A 22,895-nucleotide genomic window follows, 5' to 3' on the forward strand; every position below is an offset into this window, starting at 1 on the left:
GCAGTTCCCAGAGCTGGCCCAGAAGGATACCATGATCAATGGAATTGAATGCCGCTGAGGAATCAAGAAAAGCCAGGATGGATGCACTACCTCCATCCCACTCCTGCCAGAAAGGGTGTATCATCCAAACAGAAAGGCTGTTTCATCCAGAGTTCTGTGAAATTTCCATGTGAACACTCCACCTTCTCTATAAAGAAAAGGTTGGAGACCAGACAAAATTGTCCAGACTAACTGAATTGGGCAATGGTCCTTTGAGAAGGGAGGAGCCACTTCCTCTTTAAGAACTGACAGGACCACTCCCTTTCTCAAGATGGAATTAACTATTGCCCAGAATCACACATGCTTCCCTCCTATGAAGACTTAATAAGTTCTATTAAGATTTAAACACATGGCCAACCCAGCTGAGAGAGCCCTGTTCACTCCCTCAGGTTTATTGGGATCAAACTCTTCCAAGGTCAACTTGAAAGTTGTAGCACCCTACCACCTCCATATTCTGGTTTTAAGACTGGAGTCCAAAGTAGAACAAATGTGCCAATTTTATCTGCAGATGTGTAGCATATTCTTCATAGCTATCCTTTAGCTAGGTTTTGGCATTGCTTCCTCCAAGGAATGATTGAGCACCAGAACAGGGCCACTGGGTGACTATTGGCAGATGCACTAACTATTTCTCTGCACAAATAGTTGTTTCATCACCCTTATTGCCATGAGGTAGACCTTCATAGCGGCTCTCACTCATGTCTGATCGTCTTCGTTCCTTGTCTTTCACCAGCAACACTCTAGGCGACACTCTCTGGGCCTGTTTAAGTTCCCCTAATTCCAACCTGTACAACGGAGCGCATTGGGAACTCCCGTGTACAGAAAGGTTTCCGGTGCTCTCCACTATCCAATCTAAAGGCATTTCTGCTTTCTTATTCCACGCAGTCACCAAGGCTTCAATCAGACCACATAGCAGGCTTTCTGGAATAACTCCCAAGTTTTCTCTGGAACCCAATTGGGTCCATTAGTTGCCTGGGATGGGCTGATCCAATAGGCCCAGGTTCTCTGCACAGGAAGCTAGGACTGAGAAATTGAGTCTTGCCAGTGAGTAATCCGTCCATCTCAGGAGAGCAGGCAAAATCTCCCACAAATCCAGAACACTGCCATTTCTCTGAGAGAGAGAGAAAAAACCCAGATACATGCCCCCAAAGGTTTATCTACTGATTTAGAGATTTAAAAAAGTCAGCTTGTAAAATTTCTAAGAATTTATTGGATCTAGTATAATTCAATGCTAAGACTGAGATATTGTAAATGTTATATGTCGAAATTCATGATTTTATATATACATGTATGCATGTATGTATGTATGTATATGTATGTATATGTATATGTGTATATATATATATGTATATATCAGTTTTTATTCTGTATGCTAAGAAATTCATCACACTCATCTATACATTTTTATTTTTCTGCTCTTCAGATCAGGTATTTGGCTGCAATCTAAGCAGTTTGTGTCAAAGAGAAAATAACACTGTGCCAAAATTTGTGAAGCTGTGCATTGAACACGTTGAAGAACATGGTAGGAAGAATCTACTTACTGGTTTTAGGATTAATTTTTTTGTTGTTAGCAAAAGTCTTAGTATTCACAAATGAAATATGTCCCAAGATACAGATATGGTTGCATTAAAAAAAAAGAAAATACAACAATAACCCCAAGTTTTCTATTGATTGCTGGAAACCTCTTACATAAAAAAGTTATAAAAACACTTTTCTAGAAAAGCTTGAAAAAGTTTGAAAACTGTTTCCACTCTATAATGATAAATCCAAAAAGAAAATGCTCCTGAGAGAAATAGACAGCTTTTGTTTTAATATTAGATAGTGTAGTACAAAGTAAATTCTCCTGAGGAGTGTGAAAGACTTAATTCTGTTTTTTTTAAATTTCGTATAGCTTGTTTTAGTATTTTTTTCTAGGATTGATGTTCATTGTGCTTTCTCACTTTCTATATTGCCAGTTCTGACTGGAGATAAATGCTGCTGAAGATAGTCTATTGAAGAAGAAACTTTGACTAATCCAGTGAAGAAACAATATTATATTGATTTACCCGTCTGTTAGGTGACAGACATGTGAGAATGTCTGTTCCATTGTCCCAGTTTCAGCATAGTGTGGTTACGTTCTACATTCCAAGTAGAAACAGTATTCTCCCCAGATGGCAGAAGATCTCAGGAGTGAAAGGAATGAGAAACCTAGTTTTCTATTAGGTGTTTTCTACAAAAATTCACATTCCCAAATGGACCCAAAAATAATAGTTCTTAGATTGGCGAAATGTTTCAGTTACTCTCTAAATAATAACGGAATAGCAGAGTTTAATGAAATACTCTACTTCTTAAATTGCTTGTTATACCTATAATTTTCACTTTTTTGCTTTCTATTTTTGCTGTTAGGAAATTGCATGCATGTATAATGTAAGATTTAATGTAAGTTGTAAGAATGTTTGCTGAACAAAAAAATTAATTTTTTTCTAGGATTGGACATTGATGGATTGTACAGAGTTAGTGGTAATCTTGCAGTAATACAGAAGCTAAGATTTGCAGTTAATCATGGTATGTTCTTATACATAAAATTTATTTGCAATTAAGCTCCTTTATAAGTGCTCATCGTAACAGGTTTGAACAGATTATATATTTAATATGACATTGGTAAAGGTATAGGTTCCCCTCACACATATGTGATAGTCGTTCCTGACTCTAGGGGGCGGTGCTCATCTCTGTCTCAAAGCCAAAGAGCCAGCATTGTCCAAAGATATCTCTGTGGTCATATGGACGGCATGACTAAACGCCAAAGATGCACAGAACACGTTACCTTCCCATCAAAGAGGGTTCCTATTTTTCTACTTGCATTTTTATGTGCTTTCGAACTGCTAGGTTGGCAGAAGCTGGGACAAGTACCATATTTTTCGGAGTATAAGACGCACCAAGGTTTTGAAGAGGCAATTTTTTATTTTTTTTAAAAAAGGTTTTTGCACTCTGCAAATCTCCCAAAAACGGCCCGTTTTTCTTCCAAAAAAATTGAAACAAAAAGGTATGAATAGCCTCTAGGGGCCTTGCAGAGTGCTCCTGGGGGATGGGGCCCCTCCAAAACAAGCAAAAATACAGCTCATTGTTTGCAAAAACGGGCCCGTTTTATGTCAAAACAGTTGCATGGATAGCCTTTAGGAAGCTTATAGAGTACTCCTGAGGGCTGGGGGGGGGGCAAAATTGAGCAAAAAAGGCCTGTTTTTTTACTCATTTCTGCCCTCCCCAGCCCCCAGGAGCTCTCTGAAAGTCTTCTAAAGGCTCTGCATGGCCATTTTGGTGAAGGAGGTGGGTTTCAGGAGGCAAAAAAATGCTGTATCCAGTGTATAAGACGCACCCAGATTTTCAGCCTCTTTTTTGAGGGAAAAAGGTGCATCTTATAGTCCTAAAAATACAGTAACCAGAGCTCACGCCATTACACGGCACTAGGGATATGACATAGAAGTCTATATTTTTTGCAATTAGTTAGATTTATTGATATAGTTGTTAGAATTGCCTTTTTATCTGAATATTCTTCTATGTGGATAAACAACAGCACCAAAAGTTTATTATGACATAGCGAGTGGTTGTGTGTTTGCTTCTTTCAGATGAAAAACTGGACTTGAATGACAGCAAATGGGAAGATATCCATGTCATCACGGGGGCTTTGAAAATGTTTTTTAGAGAATTGCCAGAACCGTTATTCACTTTCAGCCATTTCAATGATTTTGTCAATGCCATTAGTAAGTATTTCTTTGAAAATATGCTCATCCTAAAAGAACTTCACAGCAATTCTTAACAGCGTCCTCATTGCACACAAGACTGTTATCAAAATGAAATATAAAGTTTTTAACAGTCACTAGATTTCCTTAAATAGGAAGACAATTATTACCGTATTTTTCGGAGTATAAGACGCACCGGAGTATAAGACGCACCAAGGTTTTGAAGAGGCAAATTTTTTAAAAAAGTTTTTGCACTCTGCAAACTTCCCAAAAATGCACCATTTTTCAGGGAAATTGACATGTTTTTCCTCCTCAAAAAGGCATGGGCTTGCAGAGTGCTCCGGGGAGGGAGGGAATGAGCAAAAAACCATGCGTTTTTTTCAAAAATGAGCCTGTTTTTCGTAAAACAAAGGGCATGGATAGCCTTTAGGAAGCTTATAGAGTACTCCTGGGCCTGGGGAATTAAGGTTTTTTTTGCTCATTTCTGCCTTCCCCAGCCCCCAGGAGCTCTCTGAAAGCTTCCTAGAGGCTCTCCACGGCCATTTTCGTGAAGGGAGCAGGATCTCGGGAGGCAAAAAATTTTGTATTCAGTGTATAAGATGCACCCAGATTTTCACCCTCTTTTTTAAGAGGAAAAAGGTGAGTCTTATGCGCTGAAAAATACGGTAATTGTAATTTCATAGTGAGATAAAAGTTATGAAATTCTATTAAATAGAATTACAACCAAATACTTATTAGATGGAAAAAAGGAGATTAATGTCCATGCTATTGTATTGTATATATTAACCCAATAAAATGGATTATGGCTCGTTTTATCTTACCAGCCTTCTGGATGCTGTAGGACCCTTTTTAGTTGTACTTGCAATAGATCAACAGTGTCAGCAATGTTTATGTTCGCCACTAGATGGTGCTAGGTATTAGCTAATGTCCTCCCAATATATGAAAAGCTGCATTGTGCCAGAATTTGTCTCTTCTGTCTCTAGAACAAGAGCCTCGGCAACGTGTTCAAGCTGTAAAAGAGCTGATTAAACAGTTGCCAAAGCCAAATCACGATACGATGCAGGTGCTGTTCAGACACCTCAAGAAGTAAGTAAATAATAGAAAAGAAATGTAACTTAGTGTATATAAGTGTATAGCTTTTAAGACCCACTAGAATATAACTAAGCCTGTGATTTTGGCAAAGAACCAGCATTATGAAAGGAAAGAATATCAACACAGTACAGTATCTTGATAAATGTCACACCATTACTCAAAAGTGAGAAATTGTGACTCTAGAATTCTTGTTACGCAAAACTCTACAGTAATGTTAACATCAGAACGAATAAAGTAGTACTAAGACCCAGGATTATGCCTTGAGGAAGATATGTATGAGACACATATATGCATATCAGATACTACATAGTTTTGATAATAACATGATGTTAACAGGTTTGAATGATTATTTTTCTATCTTTCTCAGAATTATAGAAAATGGAGAGAAGAATCGAATGACTTATCAAAGTATAGCCATAGTCTTTGGCCCAACTTTATTAAAACCCGAGAAAGAGACTGGTAATATAGCAATCCACACGGTGTATCAGAACCAGATTGTAGAATTAATCCTACTAGAATTGAACTCAGTCTTTGGACGTTGAAATTTGCTAAGGCAGACTAGCCTTTGAAGGACAAAAACTCAGCTCTGACAGAAACAGCATCTCAATATATATATATTATGTCTTCGTGGACCAAGCAGCCACTTGATGGTATTGCACTTTTGGGATGGGGGGGAGAGAAGAGTGTGATTTATTTTTGCTGGGTTTTGGAAACTATTAACTTTGATTTTTTTTACAATAAATGTTATGAAATATTACAAAGTTTATATGATTCTAGTGACACTTAAATGGAAGATTTTATATAGATGTACACACTGGATTTTTTTTTTTTTTTTGTGGAAGAAGCTAATTTCAGTCAGGATTATCTAGAATGGCATTTTAATCTTTATTGTTAAATACAGGTTGTCCTTAGCTTATAACCATTATTTAATGATCACTCAAATTTGTAACAGTGCTGGAAAAAGAGACTCTTGAACATCTCTAGCACTTATGACTGTTTTAATACCCCCCCAGTCACATGATCATGGTTTATATGCTTGCCAACTAGCAGTTGCAGTGGCCCAGGATAGCATGATCACATTTGCAACCCTCCAAAAACAAAGCCAATGTGGGAAGCTGGATTTGCTTGACAAACTGCGTGATAAATTTAACAATTATGGCAAAAAGTTGTAAAATTGGGCATGATAAAATAAACACATTGCTTACTGACAGAGGTTCTGTACCAATGATGGTCATAAATCAAAAATTCTGTAGCCTTAGACTTAACACTTGCTTTGGAGAAAATAAACTCTTTATCAACTGACTTTGAAAAACTTTGTGAGCTTTTTTTAGTGAAACAATGCAGTGCAAGTTCACAAATTAAAATGTACAATAGAATTCTCGTTATTCATTTACAGGTTTCTGTATTAATTTGACAGATTAAACAAGTGCTAACAGCAATCAGTGTAAATTCCTTCACTACACCAATTTTACTTGCCATTGATATTGCTCAGATTTTTTTAAATCACATATTATTATTGCTTCAGACACTGAATTGGTGCATATAACCAGTGGAGGATACATCTGTGATGGGCTGGAGTATTCAACATTTTTTCAAGGGGTGTGTGTGCGTGTGTGTATATGTGTTATTTGACATTAAATCATATTTAGCAAATCTAACTGGAGGTTGATATTGTAGTGAATTCTTGTATGAATCTGTGGTAGTGAAATCAAATGTAAATATACACTGAAGTCCTAACTGGATGTTTTATTTTTTTATTATTATGTGTATATACTGTTGTATACTTTCTATTTCTACACTTGGAATGTGTAGATTAATAACTGATATTTTGGTGTACCTCCAGTGGATATTTTGTTCCTACAGAAAAATGGGTTACTTGGAAAACTGTGTGCACTTTTTAGATGCTAACATCTGCACGCCAATAATTTTAATGAAAATGGTACTGGAAAAATACTGCTTGCTTTACATGGTTAATGCACTACAAGCAGAACCTCTGATGTTATTTAATATGTACAGGAGCTATATTAGATAAATATATTGCAAATTCTAACATCTATATATTGCAGAAACTTATATTTGAATAGATGGATGTCTGGATGTAATGAAGATGCTGAACTTAAGGATTCCTTTTGATTTTAATGATGTAGATTGATTTGTAAAATAATTTCAGAAGATTTTGTTACAGGATACATGGTCTGCAGAAGATTTTTTTAAATTGTATTTTTCTAGACTAACTGCTGTATCTGACATTTGCTACGTGGTAATGAAATAAAACTGCTAGCTGTTTGGAATGTGGTGCTTCGGATTTGAAATGCAAGTTGTGCCATGTTGAAACTATAAATACAAACCAACTAATCATTTCTTGGTTGCTGGTTTTATAATGCATTAATTATCTTTGACTTACAAGGACTCAATGAATTCATTGTTGGCAAACAGTCCCGATGGCCAGAAAAGAAGTGGAAAGGACTTAATGGATAATAATTCTCTCTACAGGATTGATGGGACAATTGCCCTCATCATTTTATTTGATTAATTTAACAACATTAAGGCATTATTTAAAAGCACTGTTATAAAATGCTTTCTTGAGAAGAAAAACTCTGTAGTATTGACCTCAATGTAGGAAAAGGCCCAGTTTTATTATTGGCCATAGAGGTTTTTGTGGAAGAAACAACATGCAGATCACATGTCCATTAAGGCATCTGGAAACTGTATGTACTTCTTGGGAATGAAACTATATAATATGTTCCTTTACTAGTTTCAGTCATAAAAATGATCATAGAATTTATTTTCTTCCTGTATCTGTCTTTCACAAGAGAATCTTCCTGACCAGAAATAGTAGCTTATTGGATAAAACTTTGTTTATTTTCTATATTCTGATTTATCTTGTGTAACTGGTTATAAAACTAAAAAAAAGTATTGCTGGGAAAAAAATCTGATGGAAGATTCCCAGTTCTCTTAGCAAATTATCATTAGAATAAATTAAAGACTATTTCTTTGTATCAAATATCAAAATTGCTAGAACATGCTTTAGTTCTTTCTTAGACATATTGAGAAAATTTAACATAGTTTTCAAGCAAACTTTGTGATAAATGGCTTTTGCAAATATATTTCTGGAAGCTAATCACCCAACATATATTCTTATAATTCATCTCCAAATAAGTTGTTAATAGCTAGAAATTTTCTTAAGTCATGTAGCTGAAACACTCTATAATAGATATTAGCTCATCCTTTAAAGGTGCATCTTAGTTTGTCAAGCTAAGCAAGGATCACCTTCTTAAACTTCTTCAAGCATCCTGTAAATATTCTGAACTGCATTAATTGGAATATGTCTCAAAACAGGTGCAGTAAATATTCCTAGTTTTGAATCTGTTTCAATAATATATATAAAACAGCCTATGTCCAAAGATTATGAAGGTTTGGTAAATCACATTTATGTTACAAAAAAGATAGACCAATTTATTATTGTCATTTCGAAATGATGTTGTGTAATGAGAAAGTATTCTGCTTTTTGCAGTTGACTATATTTGCCTTGGTAGATGGTTAATGAATTAATTGGCTTTGATATATGATAGTGTTATTTCCATGACTGTTGTTTCCTAAATCTCTTACTGTGTATTAAATGTTCTTTAAGTTTTGTGCCAGAAATAAATTGTTATTTAAATATTTCTATTTGATTGTTTAAAATTACATAAATAAAAATTAATAATTAGTGAAAAAATCCCAAACTGAATTTATGAAATTTTGGCATAAATTAACATTTTAAAGAATCTGGAGCCAACATAATGCTGCAATTAACATATCAAAGCCATTGGCTGTAATACATCAGTATGTATTTACCAGAAGTGTGCCTGTGTTTCAGAACAAATAAGTTGTGCTAATTCAGGATTTGCTTTGTTGGAAATGGTTTGTGTTTTCTCTGGGATGCAGGGAGACAATTAGTGGCATTCAAGTTATCTTGTACTTTTTAAATTAAGAAACTGGATTACTGTGAAATGAGTTTTACTCATTACTGGCAATGAGTTTGATGCTCTTTTTGACACAAATAAACATTTAACTCTCAACCTGTGTTTGCATTGTCTAAAACAGTCATTTGAAATACATAACCAGCTCTTGACATTTCTTTGTTCTCCAACCACCTGTAGCACAGGGAAATTTTTTAAATTCAATTCCTCTTTCTGTGTGGGGTCCCTGTTGACTTTTAAGGATGGAAGCAGGTGAGCAAAAAACCGACTTCATTCAGATTTGATTCAGTTTCCCACAGCCATCTCTTAGTCGTCATAGGCAAAGTGAAACATGATTAGCAGTAAATAATTTCTCTAAGAATAGCTGCATCTCAGCCAGAAAAGAGCAGCAGTTGTTGGACTTGTTAATTTACCCACCATAAATGTTGGCTAGGACCAATGCATGGAGGAAGGGGCCAGTTCCTGAATGTCTAATGAGGCATAGCAAAGCTTAGCAAGGAAAGGGAGCTGCTCCAAAGAATCTTAATGAGCTCTCACAATTGCAAGACTATGTGAGTGAGCAGCTGCTGAGGCTGTATTTTGCCAGATCAGTCCTTTATAAAATAGCCTGTCCTATAATGGAGCTTAAGTGAATATTTTTTACATCATTTCCATTTAGAAGGGTGTCTCATTCACTACCCTTTTATATCCAGCCTTTTATTAGAATTTTGATAGATTTAATTGCTTAGTGAAAGTTGGTTTTAAAAGGTATTTGGTGTTGACCACCAATTACATTTTTTTTTATCACAAACAACTTCCATTCTTTCAAATACTGCAAAAGCAAAACATGATTGCAGTCAACCAGTTCAGCTTGTATACTGTGGGTGACTCTGTTTAAACTTGTTCTGGTGAAAAACACCTTACTCAATATAACATCTTCCAGAATTGAAATTATTTTCTTCAAGAAACGAGAAATGAGCATTAGAAGGACTACTTCCTAGAAAAATTATACATTATATTACTTCCTTTACATAAGAAATACATAGAATTTTAGTGCTTCTTATATAAAGTTTCGGAATATAAGACACACTTTGCCTCCCCTTATAGGTGCATCTTATAGACTGAATACGGGCATTTTTGGGTTCCCAAACTGTCCGTGTGTCACGTTTTTGCCCTCCCCTGCCCCCAGAAGCACTCTGCTGTGCTTGACATGGCCTGTTTTCGCCAAAAATGCACCCTTTTGGCCTGTAGAGTGTTTTGGGGGGCTGGGAAGAGTGAAAATGCAACGGGCAGAGGTTCGAGAGCCCAACAACTGACTTATTTTCAGCTAAAATGGGCCATGTGGAGCACTGTAGAGTGCTTGTGGGGACTGGGGAGGGAAAAAACACAATGTGCAGAGGCAAAAACTTTTCCCCCTCCTGTAAATCTAAATGCATCTTATAGTTGGGTGCATTTTATAGTTCGAAAAAATACGGTAAGTAAATTTTAGGAAGAGCTAATAGCCATCTCTTAATCGTCATAGGCAAAGTGACAAATAGAAGCCTTGTTAAAAGCTTTTTCCATGAAATTATTTTTAACAGTATTTGTGAACTTATGAGTATTGTTCACATCCTTACACAACTGTTTTGTGTGAATGCAGAGACAGCCATTTTAGTTTTTCTTTATCCATATAAGATATAGGGACAAGGGCATGTCTGTGGTTATACTCTTACACATGCATATAAGTCAAGAAATACATCTAGTGCATTCTAGCCAGGAAAAAAAAAAGATTTTAATGGGAATATGGAGTGAGAAATCTCCACAACTATTCATACCTTCTCTTGGTCAAGAATGATCAAGCTAGAAGCTTCCATTTAAATCATTAGGTTTCTGCAAGTTCTGAGTCAATTTAATGTTCTTTCCTTAGACCAAGCAGGTCTGGAAAATTACTACCAAAGAGCTAATAAAACTTTTGAGCAAGAGGGTGGCTGGGTTTTAGATAAAATTAAATAATGCTTGAAGAGATCTACTTCAATTTAACTTCAGGCACCAATATTGTTTTAGGTGTCTTGTTGAAAGGTTTCTATTAAGATATAAAAGTGACCTGAAATAAGGTGGATGAGCATTATTCTGGCTATAACGTGCACACCACGCACGCGCGCACACACACAATACAAATAATCCCCAAATTTGGAAGATTGCCTGTTCTAGAGACAGTACAGTAGTGCTTGAGTGGAGCCCAACATTTCTATTGCTAAGCAAGAGATTTGTTTAGTGAATTTTGCCCCATTTTGCAGCCATTCTTGCCACGGTTGTTAAGTGAATCACCGCAGTTAATTTAGTAACATGACTGTTAATCTGGTTTCTCCATTGAGGCTGCCAGAAGTATTAGACTATTGCCAAGTGTCTGAATTATCACATGACCAAGGGGATACTACGATGGTTGCAAGTATGAAAAATGGTTATAAATCACTTTCTGTACCATTGTAGCGTCAAATAGTCATTAAATGAACTTACGTAAGCTGAATACTACCTGTATTGGAGTGTTCGGCTGACTTAAGATTTCTACAAAGTTAATATTTGTATAAAGAAATTATTCAGGAAGAAATTTTGAAGCATCCACGGCTCATAAATGGAAGATGTCCCTACAGCATCTACTTAAAATATGAACTTCTTTCTTTTTAATAAAATATTGGTAACAATGGTGAAAGTATCATAAAATGAATATGATACTTAACAGTATTAACCCTAAAAAAAGACCACAGATGTCTAATACAGTCTACAGCCTATAATTAATTATATTGATAAAGAGATTAAATTCTGAATTTTGAAAGCAACAATAGTTGGAAATTTGAATCAAAGACTTAAGAACATTTTACCAAATAGTTAAAAAACCCTTTTATTGCTCTGTCAAAAAACACTTTTTGAAGAGTTGACAAACATACAAGCTATTACGGTAATCACATCTTACTAATTGCTGCAGATCAAATATATATATATTCTACCAATGTTCTTTTATTAATTCTTTTTTTAGCATCTATTCTCCAATGCATTTATATGATGCATTGTCAAATTGCCAATATAGGGACTAGAGCCAAAGTGGCAGAGTGCAATCGGAGTAGACTTTTAACTATCAGAACTGCAAAAAAACCACGTGACCATGGCAAGGAGAAAAGACAGAATATATACAGCTTAGATTTTGCTGCCATCTAGTGGTCATCTAAATGTTTGTAGCTCTGAACTGATGATATTTTTTTCCAACAAAAAAATTACTTACTAGTTTTATTAATTGTATATAAAAACAAAGAAAAATAATTCAAGATTATAAAAGCAAAAATATACATATTAAACCAAAGTAATACAGATAGTACTTGACTTATAACTAGTTTCTTAGCAATTATTCAAAGTTACAATGGACACCTCAAAAATATACTTAGGACTGAGCTTTAAAGTTCTCATGCCAACTTCCCCCTCCAATCACTCGTGGTTATAGAAACACTTTTTGGATGCTTGGCAACCAGCCAGTATTTATGGCTGTTTGATGTGCCTCAAAGCCACATATTTACAATCGTTTGCTGGAAAGCACATTTACTTCAAGTTCCGACAAACTCCCACAGCAAATAATGGATTTGCTGCTTAACCACTGCATTAGTGGTTTAGTTTACAACCTCACATTTGCTTAATGACCATGGCAGAAAAAGGCAATAAAATCAGATCCAGACACATAATGACCTGCTTTATGACCACCACTGTTTATAACCTTAATTGCGAGGCTCAGTTAAAGTTGAAATTCAAGGACTATTTATAATAGGACAAGCCTAAACTATATGAATTCATGTTCCAATTCCTGAATTGCATACTTAATTGCAAGGAGATTTGTAATGAACCCTTACTGAACTTTCTGCTAGATGCAGATAGAGGAATTTTCAGCCTTTTTGTCCACTCTTAAGGTTTCACAGCATTCCATCAATTTCTTATGAATTTCCAGCAATTTCTTTGTCTATGGAGATTCTCAGTCATCCAGATCATGGTTTTCCCAAAGGTGCTTTTTGCAAGAGGCAATGGACTTTCTGGTTTTTCTTTGAAGACATTTCACTTCTCATCCAAGAAGCTGCTTCAGCTCTTACTCAACATTATATGAAACCCTATGATTGTATGGGAAAATGGTATAAAACCCATGCTTTAATACATTTATTAAATTGAAAATAAAGTTGGTTTAATTGTTTTGTTTTTCTTAGAGATTAAAAAAAAAGTACCCTAAGAGCAGGGATGCAATAAAATGCATTCCACTTTGGTATCATGGCATGCACATTTTAGTCAGGATGAAGTATGGTGGCTGTTTCACTGTGATGTTTGGACATTAATTTCATAAAAGCACTTCAAAAGGTTATTTTGACTGAAGTTTAGTCGAGGGGAAGTGACCTTCTGAAAATCCTCTATCCTTCCTGTTCAAAAACTTGTTTTTAAGGGAAGCAATCCACGACACAGACCATAAGATTAGCCAAGAAAGGCATCTACATAGTGCAATTCTATACAAATTCTACTCAGGTAATTCCTCTCAGTTCAGTTCCAAGGTAAAGATACAGTAAAAGTAAAAGTTCCTCTCACACATATATTCTAGTCGTTCCAAACTCTAGGGTGCAGTGCTCATCTCCGTTTCAAAGCCGAAGAGCCAACACTGTCCAAAGATGTCTCTGTGGTCATGTGGCCGGCATGACTAAATGCCAAAGATGCACGGAACACTGTTACCTTCCCACCAAAGGTGGTTCCTATTTTTCTTCTATTTTTACATGCTTTCGAACTGCTAGATTGGCAGAAGCTGGGACAAGTAATGGGAGCTCACTCCATTACGCAGCCCTAGGGATACGAACTGCCAAACTGCTGACCTTTCTGATCAATAAGCTCAGCGTATTAGCACAGAGCCACCACGTCCTTTATAAAAGATACAGTATTATTGGCTAAATAGATTAGGACATTTCAAGTTCTGTGGTTGCTGAAGAAAAATGCAAAACTCAGTTTCATTAATATGCATAGACTTTAATATGCCTCCTGTGTATTTCCTCCATTTTTTTGTCATTCAAATGCAATTATTTAAATTATGTATGTGCATCAGGAAGCATAGACAGAAAGTAGAAAGAGAAAGTTAGAGTTGTTCTTTTATGGAGCCAACATTAAAAAAAAAAACCTTTGCCATATAATATTAATATTTTTTTAAAAAATTGGAGAATCAATTGAATTCAAGCAATACTTTGGAAGCTGGGTTTCATACTCCACTGTATATGCTGATTTAAAGTTGCTTTTCTGAGGACTTTGATATGGTTTTCGAATTTCTTTTTTCATCTCTTGTTTTTGTTTCAAAATCCCTTGTTATGTTGCAAGTCATTCCTTCTCCCTTTTTGGTAACACAGTTTTTTTTTCTTTCTCTCGTCTCCCTCCCACCTGCTCCTTTCCTACACTGAAAGTCAGTGTGACTGGATATTGTTTGCTTCCTTATTTGTACAATGTTGTTCATGGAGAATGTCAGCAGGAATGTGCTTTGCCTGGCAGGGACTCTGAGTTGGCCACTTTGCCTATAGACAGCATTAAAAAATAGAGACTGAACAAGTTCTGCATTTGCCTCCTAATGAGTCTGGATTGGAAATGAGAAACACAATTTAATCAAATGTACTTGGAGACAGGATAATTCTTCCTTCCTGTTTTATAGCTCATAAAATTATACATGATGCCTTTCACAAATGGTGCAAATGCATGCATGTTTATTCAGAGTTATCCTTATTGTCCTCACTGGAATTTACTTTCAGGTAAAATAAACCTATTTTATACAACAAGAGACTAAGGATCAGTTCTTATTTTAATTGGGGGAGATCCAAGACAAATCATTTAATATTAGATTTTTGTCTGTCACCATTCCACTTATAATCATATCAAAAGGTTGCAATGCTTAGGGTTATTATTCAGTCGTGGGATTCACCTTTTTTTTACTACTAGTTCTGTGGGCATGGCTTGGTGGGCTTGGCTTGGCTTGGTGGGCATGGCAGCGGAAGGATGTTGTAAAATCCCCATTCCTTCCCTACCTCACTAACCTGCTTTCCAGCTCCATTGTCTTATGCAGGGCAACAGAAGAAGACCAAGCCGATCATTTGATAAACATCCTTGATTTTTCCATCAAATTTTGCTCTTCTGTGTTCTATATTCCCCATTCTCTTCTCAATTTTCTCTGCTGCTACTAATATTTTTTGAATTTCAAACATAATCGTTTGCAATGTTAAGATTTCTTTTTCATGTTGCGCCATTGTTCCAACTTGTAAACACTGCCACTATAGCATTCAAGGCTTTTTGTTAGATTTCAAGCAAGTTCATTATAATATTTCAAGTCAAGGCTTTGTCTTCACTGCAATCCAGCTGCTGATAGAACTCCCGAAGAACACCTGTGTAAACAACCTGTGCTCTTCCTACTGTCACTCTCAGTAAAGGAGCTGAAAAGCTTGAAATGTAAATCAAATGATCCAAGCGAAAAAAGAAAAAAATGTATCCAAGCCTCCAGCCTCTAAGTGGGAGTGTTACTTCTTTTCCCTCTGTTGTTACATCCCTCTTTATATTCCTGTTTATATCTTCTTTATATTCCAAACTTAAAGAAAAAAGTTCTTAAATGGAGAGAAAAACAGTCCAATCAAACATTGTAAAAAAAAGAAAAAGCAATTTTTAACCCATAGGTATGAAAAATAAAAAATAGAAGAAGAAAAACTAATCCATTCAATTTAAAAAATAGGAAACATTTGCAAAAATTCCATCCATAAAAATAAAAATTAAAAAATAAGATAACATACTAAGTTTAATGTGGCTTAATTTTGCCGCTTACTCTCTTCTATCTTTAATTTTAATTTAGCTTTGATTTTTTTTCGGTAGTGTCTTTTCTAATAATAAAATTTCCTCACCAATTCGACACTTACTCTTTCTGCTTTCCTTCCCTTCCGGAGTTGTCCCAACTTCAGCAGCTTCAATGGCTGGATTTCTGTTGTCAAAAATAAGAGCTTCTCCTGGATCAATCAGGAACTTTCCAGTGACCCTGAGATCAGCAGGATGTATTCTTCTCACTCACCATCTCTATGGGATGGTTTAGATCCAGAAGGACCATCCAGCAGCAGAAATATCAACTGCGATCTTGGAGCTCCAAGATTGCATGTGTCATTGTGACATCACTCCTCCCTCAGGAAAACGATCCTGCTTAACTTCTAAACCCAAGTAAGGTCAGATTCTGCTGACACCTAGTGAAGTTCAAAGGGAAGAGCATGGATCTAAAACAATTACTAATACTGCTGGTCCACAAGTCTGCATAGAAATCTGATTTCAAGGGGCACCTGCAAAAAAAAAAGTTACTATAAACAAGATCAGCATATATCATGTCGATCAGGCTCCACCGTTACATGCCTGCTCATGGTAATGCAAAAGAACATAGAATAACCATGTTGGGAAACCTTCTTGTCCAATCGCCTACTCGAGCAAGAGATCTTATACCATTTTACACCATATATAGGGCAATTATGACCTCTTGTGGGGCCCTTGTGACCTCTAGGCTGGAATACTGCAACGTGCTCTACATGGGGCTGCCCCTGAAGAGCATCCGGCGACTTCAGCTAGTACAGAATGTGGCCGCGCGAGTGATCGTGGGCGCACCTCGGTTCGCCCACATAACACCCATCCTCCGCGAGCTGCGCTGGCTACCTGTTGATCTCCAGGTGCGCTTCAAGGTCCTACTTACCACCCATAAAGCCCTTCATGGCAGTGGATCTGCGTACTTGAGAGACCGCCTCCTGCCAATTACCTCCCTGCGACCTATTCGATCGCACAGATTAGGCCTCCTCTGAGTTCCATCCGCCAGTCAGTGTCGACTGGCAACTACGCGGAGGAGAGCCTTTTCAGTAGTAGCTCCGACCCTCTGGAACGATCTCCCCGTGGAGATTCGTACCCTCACCACCCTCCAGACCTTCCACACAGCCCTCAAGACCTGGCTATCCCGTCAGGCCTGGGGATAAAGATCGTAACCTGCCCCCACCCGAATGATGAATGTTGTGTTTTATTTTTACTTGCACTGTTTTCATGTTTATTGTTTTATTGTCTTGTACCCCCCTTCCCTATAAATTGTAAGCCGCCCTGAGTCCCCTCAGGGAAAAGGGCGGCCTATAAATAATAAACTCATAAACTCATAAACTCATAATTATATACAAATGGTTTCTTCTTGAAATCTTCCTGTGTTGGAACACTCCAGTTTCAGGAGGCAAGTTATTTCGCTGAGAGAGAGAGTTTGTAATGCAACGTAACACCACAATGGGACATTTGTCATTTGCTTTCTGAGGACATCCAGGAGACACTACTAAATGAGTGATTCCCAACCTTGGGAACTTTAAAATGCATGGATCACAATTCCCAGAATTCCTTAAATCTGCAAAGCACCCAAGGATTGCCAAAGTTAGGACAGACTGTACCAAATCTTTACCAACACCTTCTATTTTGATGGAATCTGAGAATAACTACCTTTACCTGTAGCATTTGCTTTTAAAAAGTCAATTTATATCAATAACCATCTGCCTTTTCCTTGTTTATGACTAAACTGCTAATACATTTTGCTGGAATAGCATCCCCCAGACAGTTAATTAACTCACATCCTATTTGGATTTACAAAAGCAATTAAAAAGGTAATTGTTGCAAGAGGTTTTTGAAGTGGAAGCAAATTACTTTCTGGTTCTACAAATATTATTTTTGTTAGCATTGTGTCTGAGTTTTGAAGTTATTATTTTTTTGTTGACGCTTTATTGTTTTCCTAAACTCTCTTTTGTCAATGCTGCTTATATCCAATTTATATGAAATTGGACATAAGCCATCTAACTCTGATATCTGACTGTAAGAGTCTAATAAATAGATATTGAATTTTCCCTTTGAATAACCAACTGCATTCCTTTATAAGTCACGGAAATATCTAATATGCTATCTCCTAACTCTGTTTTTTTATTAGTATCTAAGTAAATAATTCTCAAGCAGCCAAAAACAATTACTACAGGGATTTTTTTACACTCTGAATTTGAAATTTTATACTCTGTGAATGACAATTCCCACTACATTAATTAATACACTTTGAAAATATCTGATTTTGCATTTTAACAATTCTACATGTACATTTTGCTCAACAATGGCATTACTACTTAAGACTTGTTTTGTTTATTCAAAGACAAGACCTTTAATCCAAAACATACATGAACTTGATACAATATTGTTATTTTCAAAATTGTGAATAACTTTCAGCAATGGGATTGCTCTCCATGTTCTACTTAATAAAGTAATTTATCTGTTATTCTGATTTCTGTTTGAATATATTTCTATTGCTAATATTTTCCTGCCTTGTGACCATATCAAAAAGTTCTAGAGATCTTGTTGCACAGTTCTCAAACCTACTATTGCTAAGAAAAATAATAATAATAATAAAATTATATGATGAGGTTATAATGACATTGTTAATGCCATGCTGTTGTTCACATCATTATTCCACTTAATCATATCTAGGGATGACCAGAAAAGCTTCAAGTTTCTGGTAGAACTTTTTGTTTCAGATTCACATGTGGTCGAACAGTTCTATTAACCAGAAATACACTTCCATAATTGTTTGCTTCTGCTAAAGAATGGGAAACTGTGAGAAGCCTTTACCAAAACATACATACATACGTACATACATACATACATACACACACACACACACACATATTGTGATAGAATTGGTGAATATTTATACCTGTATTTTATGATAGAATTTAGAGTTCTTTCTCCTTTTATATTGTTGACCAATATGATAGAATCCAAACCATAGAATTGTATGAATGAATTGAACATAATATAATATTTGAGTTAAATGGGTACTGTTTTGAACATCTTGAATTCTTTGAACACAAAGGCTTCTGCAAAGCATTCACCATGTCTATTCATGCTAATGCCAATAAAACAGCTCTGAATGGCATTCTTGTACTAGTCCTTGAGTTAATGTCTGTAATTGTATGTCGTAGTGGTTGTTATGTGGCTGGCCTGATTTTGCAATATTCAAGCAAAATACCATAGTTGTGAAGGGAATACAATGTCCATAGCGAGTTTACCACCATAATCTAACCGGCCAGATTGTTGTACAAAATGAATATTTTATGTTATATTTCATGTTGTGTTACGTTTCCTGGAAAAAAGAGATCATAAACTCCAGTCACAGATGCTGCAATTTGCCATAAATGTAAACTAGTTGTCAAGAATCCAAAATGTGATTGTCTGCATTCCGACCAACACTTTAATAAAATCAGGAGCCTCGAGCAATTTTGCAAGAAAAATCCAGTTCTTTATTAGGAGCGCTAAACGACCTAAGTGAAGCCAGCTCTGCCTTCACCCAGTTTGCACCTTGCCTCTGATCCTGTTTCCCACTCCATCCAAGGTATGTCACCAGTCACATTCCCCGACGAAGCAATTTTGTGCATCATAGAAGTCAACTCCAGCTGTTGCACATCTCCGTGGAGATGGCCTTGACTTCGGAAGATCTGTTTTGTTTTGACTGAAGTGTGAAATTGTCGGTGCAGCAGCTAGACGCGATTTCCCATCCCCCTGCCTATGGCAAGTTGGGAACAGGTGAGGAAAGCTTCGTGAGTTGACAGTGATCACATGACCATAGGGGGCCTGGCCATCAAGACTTTGAATCTGGGTCATAAGTATCTTTTGGGTGGTCCACTGTGACTGTCATAAGTCAAGGATTAACTGTAGATTGCTCTGAGAAATTTTAAAGAGAAAAGCATCCTGGCTGGATTTAAGCCGATGATTTCTTTCGAGCTACTCTGTAAGCATCTGATATCCTCTTTCCTTAGTTCCAAGGACTGTGCTAAAATAAAGTAAAAGACTTCATTTTAGAGCAACAGGAAAATAAAATATATTGACTTACTTAAGACTACCTAGAAATACCAGTAAATCACAAATAATCTTCCAACTTTTCATAGACTACGGTGCGATTACAATTAACTACAACCATATCCCCACCATACTCAGTGAGTTTTTTGTCACTACTTATTTGAAGTACTATGCAGCCATCCTTCAGAAAGCAACAAAACCTACATTGGCTTGAAATTTTTTGTCTCTTTTACTAGTCCTAGGTTTGCCTATTTTCCTACTTATGGTACTGCAGTGTAATTGTTTGATTTATTTCCTTGGTGACAGGACCTAAAGTAGGGGTGTCAAACTGGCGGCCTGTGGGCCAGATATGTCACACACAGGCCACACCCACCTCAATTCTGCAAAGGGAAAAATATTATGATACATCACATGAGAGCAATATGACATGGCACATTTTATACCCGAGACCTAAAATATTGTATGCACCTTGAAGGTGTCCTTAATCAGACATGGGATTTTTATAGCCCATAGGCTACAGATGGCCTGCGGATGGTCCCAGTTTGGCCTGCAGCATCAGCAACATTGGTAGGCATTGACAGTGTCTCATTTTTGGGTCTCATTTTTGGAGATTCCAGAGGCTCTTTCACAGACCTTCCAGACGTCTCTCCAGCCTCCGAGAATTGTTTTCTTTTAAGCATAGGTCTTGGTGAATGCTGATGTATCACTAAAAATGCCATGGCAGGTCACTTTTGGCATTTGTGTCATAAATGACCATCACTGGTCTAGTGGTTAAGACACCTGGCTAGGAATCAGGAGACTGTGAGTTCTAGTCCTGTCTTAGGTATGAAAGTTAGCTGGGTGACTTTGGACCAGTGATTCTCTCTCTCTCAGCCCAACTTATCTCATAGGGTTGTTGTTGTTGTGGGGAAAACAGAAGGAGGAAGAAATATGTATACTTGGTGAGATAAAGACGAATAAAGAAAAATAAGCAAAAGTAATGTCATGAGAACTGCAGAAAAAAAGTGTTTGCTAAGGCATGTTTGGTGTATGGTTAGGTATAACTGGAATGAATCTTGTACGTCATCTAGTCTAACCTCCCCCTCATCCAACAGACCCTACACAAATGGCAATCTAGACTTTTCTTGAAAGCTTCCGGTGATGAAGCTCCCACAACCTCTGTTCATTGGTTGATTGCTCTCACTGTCAGAAAAGTTTCTTTATTTCCTTGTTCAGTTTCCATCCATTATTCCTTATCTGGCCTTCAGATCCTTTGGAAAATAGCTTGACCCCCCCTACTCTCTGTGGTAGCCCTTCAAATATTGGAACACTGCTATCATGTCTCCCCTGGTTCTTCTCTTCACTAGACTAACCATGCCCAGTTCCTGTAATCGTTCTTCCTATGTTTTAGCCTCCAGTTCCCTAATCAACCTGGTTGCTCTTCTCTGCACTCTTTCCAGTGTCTCAACATCTTTTTTATAGTGTGGTGACCAAAACAAGCAGTATTCTAGGTGTGGTCTTACTAAGGCTTTATAGAAGAAGAAAGGAAAATGGTCCTGTATCTCTCTAAACAAGTTAACATACCAGAGAATTGCTAATAAAGCTAATATTGCAATATTTTAATCAAGTTTTTCTTTTCTTTCTTCCTTTTCCAACAATAACAACAAAGCCAAATAAAAACTGTGGTTTTTTTGAAAGGCTAGCACATCTAACAGTCTTTCAACCACTATTCAGTATTTGATGATTTTCTGCAAGGTATCTGTTTCTGTATAAGAATGAAAGGATTTATCCACCTGTACTAAAGGATAACATACTCAGAGGCAGCCACGCAAACATAGGGACATACACTACAGAGACAGAAAAGCTGGAGCGGTGGGGGAGAATCAGAATTAAAATTAAGAATTGAATCAAAAACATTGCAAACCTTTTTGCTGATACTTGTTGGTGAAAGAAGATAGTACTGCCTTTAAAAATAATCCATCAATTTTGAATTGCTTATGGCAATCACAAATATGACTTCTTGCTATGAATGAGGAGCTAAGAAGTTTTATTTCATAGTTTTGCTCACTGTCTAAGAAAGTCTGTAATTAGGAATCATATACATGAATGTGAAATGCTATGCTTGCCTACTGCAGTCTTGTAAGAACCTTTGTATTATTAGTGTAACCAGTGGTGAAATTCAATTTTTTTTTACTACCAGTTCTATGGGGGTGGCTTGGTGGGCGTGGCAAGGGAAGAATACTGCAAAATCTTCATTACCACCAGGGGAAGGATACTGCAAAATCTCCATTTCCTCTTCACTCCAGGGGAAGGATAATGCAAAATTTCCATTCCCACCCCACTCTGGGGCCAGCTAGAGGTGGTATTTGCTGGTTTTCCGAACTACTCAATTTTCTGCTACCGGTTCTCAAGAACCTGTTGAATTTTACCCCTGAGTGTAACTTTGTAAGCCCTTTGATGGCTTACTGTTGTATAGGAAAACATCATTTCTGCTTCATGATAGAGAGTGCTAGAATACGTAGCACAATATTGATTCCTGATTCGCCTGAAGATTCTGCACTAAACTTGGAGATGAAGCAGTTGAAGTATCATACAATATCTGGGCATGTCCTACTCAATAATACTCTTGATAGTTCTGCTATTCTTCTTAAAGCATTCCAGCATAATTCTAAGCAAATCTATTTGGAAATAAATTTACTTCCTAGAAAGTGTATTTAGGATTCTGTATTTTATATTCAAAATCTGCTTGTGTTTTCCTGAGTTGATTTTTAAGCAGCAGCTTAAAGCAATATCACTGCTCAGTAATACATCCCTTGGAGCCTAAACTAGTTGCATAAAAGAAGGCTACTGATTTTATTCATCACTATCCAAAGGAAGAATGAATGGGATGCAGACCAAGACGAAACAGGAGAAGTCCACTTGTAGATTTAAATTACCAGGATATTCTGTGCCTGACTCACTTGGGCATGAATGCTAAGCAGGCTTCCAGTTCACTCTGCTCTGTGTCTGGCTAATAATTATTGTCTAGAGAAATTCAGTCAGAGAAAGTATCATTGTCTCTCCTCCATTTACATTGCCTCTTTATTTAGATTCCATTAAGTAGCCTTCTTGTGTTTTTAAAGGATTCTGATTAGAGCCCATTTTAAGCTCACTTAAGATAGGAAGCTTTTTCTAACCCCAAGACAAGAGATTTTCTCTTCCCCCCAAGCGATTCTCTCTATCTTTTGTG

General features: G+C 36.7%; 1 protein-coding gene across 5 annotated transcripts in view; it reads left to right on the top strand.

Moving 5' to 3' along the window:
• Window positions 1-8,905, top strand: part of ARHGAP12 (Rho GTPase activating protein 12) — a 57,069-nt gene extending 48,164 nt beyond the window's left edge. For 4 of the 5 annotated variants that reach the window (XM_032235784.1, XM_032235786.1, XM_032235787.1 and 1 more), the window contains 5 exons: window positions 1,460-1,558; window positions 2,503-2,580; window positions 3,639-3,773; window positions 4,736-4,838; window positions 5,212-8,905. In XM_032235784.1, the coding sequence (XP_032091675.1) occupies window positions 1,460-1,558; window positions 2,503-2,580; window positions 3,639-3,773; window positions 4,736-4,838; window positions 5,212-5,386 (590 nt within the window). In that variant the 3' untranslated portion in view covers window positions 5,387-8,905. The remainder of the gene's footprint in view (window positions 1-1,459; window positions 1,559-2,502; window positions 2,581-3,638; window positions 3,774-4,735; window positions 4,839-5,211) is intronic. The other variant, XM_032235789.1, reaches the window with a different exon arrangement.
• Window positions 8,906-22,895: the final 13,990 nt, after the last annotated feature.

Source organism: Thamnophis elegans, chromosome Z, assembly GCF_009769535.1.
Source record: "Thamnophis elegans isolate rThaEle1 chromosome Z, rThaEle1.pri, whole genome shotgun sequence".
Classification (NCBI taxonomy): domain Eukaryota; kingdom Metazoa; phylum Chordata; class Lepidosauria; order Squamata; family Colubridae; genus Thamnophis; species Thamnophis elegans.